At 19.7% G+C, this 7,500-nt stretch overlaps 2 protein-coding genes across 2 annotated transcripts; one reads left to right on the forward strand and one right to left on the reverse strand.

Moving 5' to 3' along the window:
* Positions 1–1,337: 1,337 nt before the first annotated feature.
* On the reverse strand, positions 1,338–3,656 carry PF3D7_1027100 (U3 small nucleolar ribonucleoprotein protein MPP10, putative; the record flags this gene model as incomplete). Its single annotated transcript, XM_001347514.1, has 1 exon — positions 1,338–3,656. One exon carries the CDS (start codon positions 3,654–3,656, stop codon positions 1,338–1,340), a length of 2,319 nt encoding a protein of 772 aa, XP_001347550.1.
* A 1,845-nt stretch (positions 3,657–5,501) lies between these two features.
* On the forward strand, positions 5,502–7,064 carry PF3D7_1027200 (mitochondrial ribosomal protein S22 precursor, putative; the record flags this gene model as incomplete). Its single annotated transcript, XM_001347515.1, has 1 exon — positions 5,502–7,064. The coding sequence occupies one exon, from the start codon at positions 5,502–5,504 to the stop codon at positions 7,062–7,064; it is 1,563 nt and encodes a 520-aa protein (XP_001347551.1).
* Positions 7,065–7,500: the final 436 nt, after the last annotated feature.

Genomic DNA, 7,500 nt, shown 5'->3' on the forward strand with positions numbered 1-7,500 from the left:
TATATGTATTATTTATTTATACAAACTTTTTTTTTTTTTTTTTTTTTTTTTTTACAGAACATGTGACTTTCATAAAAGGATAGTTCTCTATATCTATCTTTTTTTTTTTTTTTTTTTTTTAAATAAATTGAAAACTGTGTGGATATATATAAATATATATATATATATATATATATATATATGTAGTATGTATTTATGTATGTATTTTTTTTTTTTTTTTTTTTTTTTCTTTCTTTCTTTCTTTCTTTCTTTCTTTCATATATTTATATTTGTTATCCTTCATATGAGTTTATTCATTTTTATTTATTTTATAGATTAACATAAAAATTAGTAGTATCTACTATTCATATATATAAGAAGAAATATTGCTTATAGCATGTAAAAATAATACATGAATATGTTTTATATTACATATTGTTTATTTTTCTTTTTTAAAAAAATATGAATGGTGTGTTGTCTTGAAGTAATATAGAGGCAGAAAAAAAAAAAAAAAAAATATAATATATATATATATATATATATATTATACATATTTTATAGTTATGTGCATAATTAATTATATTTTATTATTATGTGGATCTATATTCACATGTTTTTTATATAATATGGAAATGTTCATTTTTTACTTTTTTTAATAACATATTAAATATATATATATATATATATATATATATTTTTTTTTTTATGTGTATTTTTTTAAAAACGTTACATAGTTCTTTATTAATATGAACAACTCATTGTAGCCTATTTTTTATATGATAAGAAAGAAATTATAAATACCTACACACTTATCAAAATAAATTCATATTTTTTAATATATATAAAAAAAAAAAAATATATATATATATATATATTTATTAACATTAAAATGTTTAAAAAAGCTGATATATATTTTTAAATAAATTATTTTTTCAATAAATATTATAATTCTGTAATTTTTATTAGAGTTAATAATAACAAAAAAAAAAAAATAATAAATAAAACTATAGTTATATTTAAAATATTAAGCATAATTCTTTTTTAATTTTTAATATATACTTTGATAATATGTTTCATGTTTAAAAAATAGAAAAAACAGGACATAAAAAAGGGTAGTCCCTCAAAAATGTATAAACATAAAAAATATATATATAATATATATATATATATATATATATATATATATATATATATATATATATATATATATTTATATATATTTATATATATTTAATTTTTTACAAAAAAAAATAAAAAATTTTTAAGAAAGGAATAAATATTCCTTCACATTGTAGATTTTAAAAGAATAAAAGAAATATTAAATATTTTTTATTCTCTTCATTTTTAACATTTTATTTTTATTTTTTGTTTTTATTTTGATCCATTTTTAATGCCTTTGATATTTCGCTACCAAAATTATACCTGTTTCCTGTTTTAGTATTTAGTATGTGATCTTTTGATAATACTCCATATTTTTTATAATTAATTTTTTGATCTTTGTTTTTTTTATTTTTATTGATTATTTCTGTATTTCTTTTTACTAATTGATTAATACTACTACCTGTTTGTTTAAATTGGTTTAATATTTTTTTTTTTTTTTTCATTTTTTTTGATTTTCGTATAGCTTTCTTTTCATCTTTGGTTAATTCATTTTGTTGTTTCATATGTTGAGGGTTAAAAATTTCTTCTGCTGTTTTTTTATTTTTGTCCGATAAAATCATAGGTACTGAATCTTCAATATTTAATGTAGCCATTTTATTATTTTTATTATTTAATAAAATTGGTTTTGGAATAAAATAATCATTCGATAAGGAATCACATGCATGCATAATTTTTTTGAATAGATTCATAATTTCCATTTTTTGTAAATTATTTTCTTTATTTTTTGATTGTGAGTTCATAATTTCATCTTGATATTTCTGTGTATATTCATCTACTAAGCTTATTTTACTTTTCGAAAAATTTAAATTATCAAAATTGATTTCATCATTTTTATTAAATTCTTCAAGTTCAATGTCTTCTATAGTTTTTTTTTCCACATCATCAAAAAGCATATTTTGTATTCTTTGTTTTACAACAATTTCGATTTCATTATTTAATGTGTTCATTTTTTTTTCTTTTTTTTTATATGAATTTGTATTATTGTTTTTATTATGTCCATCTTCAGATGCATATTCTTTCTCATCATCATCATCATCATCATCTGTATTTTCCATATCTCCTACATTTTTATTTTCCAGAGTATTATTGTTATTGAATGTATTCAATTTAGGGATTTCGAAATTTAAATTTAAAATACTATTCTTTGGTCTATTATATCCATATGCTTCTCCTTTTAAAGACCAGTGTTTTTCAGCGACTAGCTCTTTCTCGATTTTTTCTTTTTCTTGGACATCATCCGTTTTTTTATTATCATTAAATTCGTTTGATAAAGAGTCCTTCTCATTATCACTAAGACGGCTGTCAAATTGGTTTATTTCGTATATATCTTGTTCTATCTTTTTATCATATAATTTTTTCTTTTCATAGGATTCTTCCTTAGCCTTATCATCATCATAATTATCATCATAATTATCGTCATCGTAATTATCGTCATCGTAATTATCGTCATCATAATTATCGTCATCATCATTATCTTCATCATAATTATCGTCATCATAATTATCGTCATCATCATTATCTTCATCATCATTATCTTCATCATCTTCATCATCATTATCTTCATCATCATTATAATCATCATTATCTTCATCATCATTATAATCATCATCATTATCTTCATCATCTTCATCATCATCTTCATCATCTTCATTATCTTCATCATCTTCATCATCTTCATTATCATCTTTGTAAAAATCTGCATACTTCATTTTTTTCGCATCCTCATATGTATCCTCAAAATTATTTAAATCAAATTCCTCCTCATCAGTTTCTTCATTTTCATCAAATTCATAACTTCCATTTAGTTTCTCCATTTCTTTTTCCTCTCGTTCATTTATTTTTAACATTTTATTTTCTTCATTATTTAAAAATGATTCCATTTCATCAAAATTAAAAAACCTATCTTGATTCTCATCTTCCTCAAGATTTTCCCTATGGTTAATCTCATCATTTTTGTTATTTTCCTTTTTATTTATCTCCGATTCTTTATTTCGACTTGAATTTTTTTCTTTTCTTTTTTTTGTGCCATGGTCACCACTACTCATATTATTCTCCCGTTTTTTTTTTTTGTTTACTTCTTTTTCTTTTTCAGAAAATGGTTTCTCTTCAGATGTTTTAAAAAATGTATTATCATCACATAATTCATTTAAATCTCTATTTATTTTATATGGTGACATTATTTTCTTCTCCTTCTTTTTATTACATTTCTCTTGATCAATTTGTTTTTCATATCTTTTAAAAAACTCAAGAAGGTTATTTAAATTTTTCTTTTTTATTAAACATTCGATTAAATACCACAGTTGTTCTGCGTCCAAATTTGATTCTTTTATATTAATACTATCCATATTTATATCGTTGTAAAAATATTTAATTAAAAAATTACAAAAATATTCAATCATATCTACTAAACTCTCTTTATTTTCCATAAAACTACATTTATTATCGTTACCTAGTTTATCAAAACTAGTAAAGGAATTTATAAAATCGGTATACTTCTTTACTTTTCCTTCATCCATATTAAATAAACATAAAATAATTGTAATAAGATATATTATGGTAAGACCAAAGGACCACGAATCAAATATATATATATATATATATATATATTAATTATATATTATGATGTTGAAAGGTTATTAAAATAAAAAAATTATTTAAATCAACAAATAAATTAACAATAAATAAATGAATATATATATATTATTACATATATATATATATATATATATTTTTTTTCATTTCAACATTAATATTAATTATTATTTTCATATAATTTTATAATAATGCTCCATAAATTATTCTTTTTATTATTTTATAAATAATATTTGTATATATAAAAAAATAAAAAATTATAGAACATGTTTTTATATTAAACATAAATATATATATATATATATATACATATTTGTTGTATACATATATAAATATATATTTTATTTTCTTTTATGATTCCTTCTTTTACAAAAAAATTAAGAAAAAAAAAATATATTTTTATATATAATAATAATATTTAATTTAAAATTTTTTTTTTTTTTTTTTTACATATGAGATTAAAGATATAAAAATCTTACAAAGAAGAAAAGAAAATTTATAGGGTCTATAAATATATAATATATATATATATAATAAAATATTTTATATAAGCATATTTATATATACATAAATAAATAATACCTATATATATAAGATATTATATATATTATTTATATATATATATATTTTTTTTTTGGAAAAAAGAAAAAAAAAAAAAAAGTAATGTTGTAAAATAAAAACATAAAGAACAAAAATAAAAAAACAAATAATAATAAAATAATAATAAAAAAAAAATAATTATAAATAAAACGAAAAATCATTTATTTTCTTTTTTTTATCATATTAAACCTATCAACCACTAAACAAAATAAAAAAAAAAATCTCCTTTTTATAACTCCACATTTTATATTTATATCATATATAATATTCTTTCCTTCTATTTATATATAATATGAATTAGGGGCTCACAATTTAAAAAATAAAAACTTCAATGATGGCTTTACATGTATATATAAAATAATAAAATGATACAATACTTTTTCGTTACCTAATATGTATATATATATATATATATATATATATATATTATATTTATAACATTTTTTCAAAAGGATGATAATCATATATATTGCTTAATCACAAAAAAAAAAAAAAAAAAAAAAAATTAAAATATTCAACGGTTATATAAATATATATGTAAATATTTATATATATATATATATATATATATATATATAATAATGTACTTATAATAGATGTGTATGTAAAAATTAATGATTAAGAAATAATAAATAATACAATAATATATACCATTAATTTTATGTTTTATTAATATTTAACCTATCAAAACTATAATCTATATTTATATTTAGGGTCATCCCAAAAAAAATATGAAGATTTAAGGAAATATTCACATATATATATATATATATATATATATTTATTTATTTATTTATATTTATAATCAATTCAATATTGTACGATATTTACCTTTAAAAAAAAAATAAAGAATTAATAATATCTTCTAATGAAGCTCGTTGAACCATTTTTTAATTTTTTCCTACACATAATTTTTAATTTGGATACTTACAAGGCGTGTATAAAAAGCTTATACATATTATAAAAACAATATATACATACATAAATACATACATATGTATCTATGTATGTATATACATGTGTGGATATAAGTTTATTATATCTTGTGTAGGTTTTAAAATTAAAAATTGAAATTCCTCATTTGAATGTAGCATCATAAGAACATTTATGATATGAGGATTTTTAATTTTAGATGTATAAAATTAGGGATAAAGAAAGGGTTTCTTTGTATGTATGGTGGTGGCTTGCGTTTTTTTGGAATCCGAGGTTACAGATTTGATTTTCTGGGGGAAAGTCAAAGTTTGAGTGCAGATGTTATTGAAGAGTTAGATAAGATAAGTATGGTTTCTTTAAAAACTATAAAAATTCCTGATTATATAAGAATAAAATTACATAATTTATCAAAACAGTTTATAAAAAAGAAAGATTTAGAGAAATTGGGACGTTATATGTGTAAAAAGATAACTAGTAGAAATTGTGTTGAGTTACCAAAAGTATTACCATCAAAATTATTATGTTATAATGAAGAAGAAAGAAATAATATTGAAAGAATGTTAGATAAGAAATCATATAAATTTTTAAAAACATTTATAACAGAATATAAAAAAAAAGTCAAAGATATAGATCAAGTATCTATAAGTTATTCTGAAGATATAAGACATAAAATAAATATATCTTTTTTCCCTGAGGTATCTATAGCATATACGTTACATACGTTTAATGGTAAGTATTCAGTATTATATAGAATTCTTAAAGAAATTAAAGTACGTATACCAAATTTTTTACCTTTACATATTTTACATATTTCTGAAATACCGGCAATTGGTATTATAGCGTATACCGAAATTTTTGAACATCGATATGAACATATTCTTTCTATACAAGCTTCTGAACATTTATTATCTATATCTAAATATTTAACAGATCACATACCAAATATACAACATCAAATAAATTTATATGAAGATACACAATCTTCATATGATTTGATAATTTTATCTCATATGCTTCTATCATTATATGATCATAATTCAAGAAATATTTTTATTAAAAACTTATGGAATAAATTATCCAAAGGTGGTATTATAATTATTGTAGAGAATGGTACACCCACAGGATTTCGTATGTTACATGTTCTAAGAGAAATGTTTATATGTGATTTAAAATATGATAAATTTCATATTGTTGCACCATGTCCACATGAAAGTATATGTCCTTTGGCGCTCACAGGAAAAGATTGGTGTCATTTTTCACAAAGGGTACATAGATTATCTCATCATATTTATTGTAAAGGTAGTCGAAGTAAAAATGTAGAAGAAGAAAAATATTCTTATCTTGTTATACGAAAAGAACAAGGACCACGTACCAAATATATGAATGAACAACAAACTTCAACACTTCATGAAAAATCCTTTTTCTGGCCAAGAGTTGTTATGCCTACTATAAAAGCAGCAAAACATGTACTCATAGATGTATGCTCTTATCCTCATAATTTTCAAAGACTTGTTGTTACAAAAAGATCCCCCCTAATAACAAACCTCAAAACAAAAACAGGACACATATTAAAAGGATATGGATATAAAAATGCAAGAAAATTATTATGGGGAGACCTATGGAGATTTACCAAAAGAGTAACACGACCAGACGCCCGATTATATACCCCAGAACGAACAAAGCAACATTTATATCGTTTATATAAAAAAATAAACAAAAAAAAAAATTCGCATTCCTTAGTAGATAACAAGACTAAGGAATATTTCGATTCACGTTCCATACAGTATTACGGTTCCTAAGAAATATGCTACACATATATATATATATATATATATTTATATGTATATATATTGAATAACACAAGAGGTTATAGTTTAACATTGCTTACATATTACATATGTACATATACACCTTATGTGTCTTTATAAATTTTTACATTCATAAAGGGAGTATCTATAATTTTATTCTATATCGATTATATACCGTATTAAACTTTTCTAAAATATTACTTATTTGTATTTATATTTGTATTTATATTTGTATTTACATTTGTATTTTATTTTATTATATTTTTTTATTTTTTTGTTTAAACAACTTTCATCATAATTTTTATTAAAATGCACAAAAAGTTAATATTTGATAAAAATTAACATTCTTTAAAATATTACATGTATATATACAATATCTACATATATATAAAAATTAAAACACAAAAATATAAAGAGAAAGGAAGTG

Source organism: Plasmodium falciparum (genome assembly GCF_000002765.6).
Source record: "Plasmodium falciparum 3D7 genome assembly, chromosome: 10".
Taxonomy (NCBI): domain Eukaryota; phylum Apicomplexa; class Aconoidasida; order Haemosporida; family Plasmodiidae; genus Plasmodium; species Plasmodium falciparum.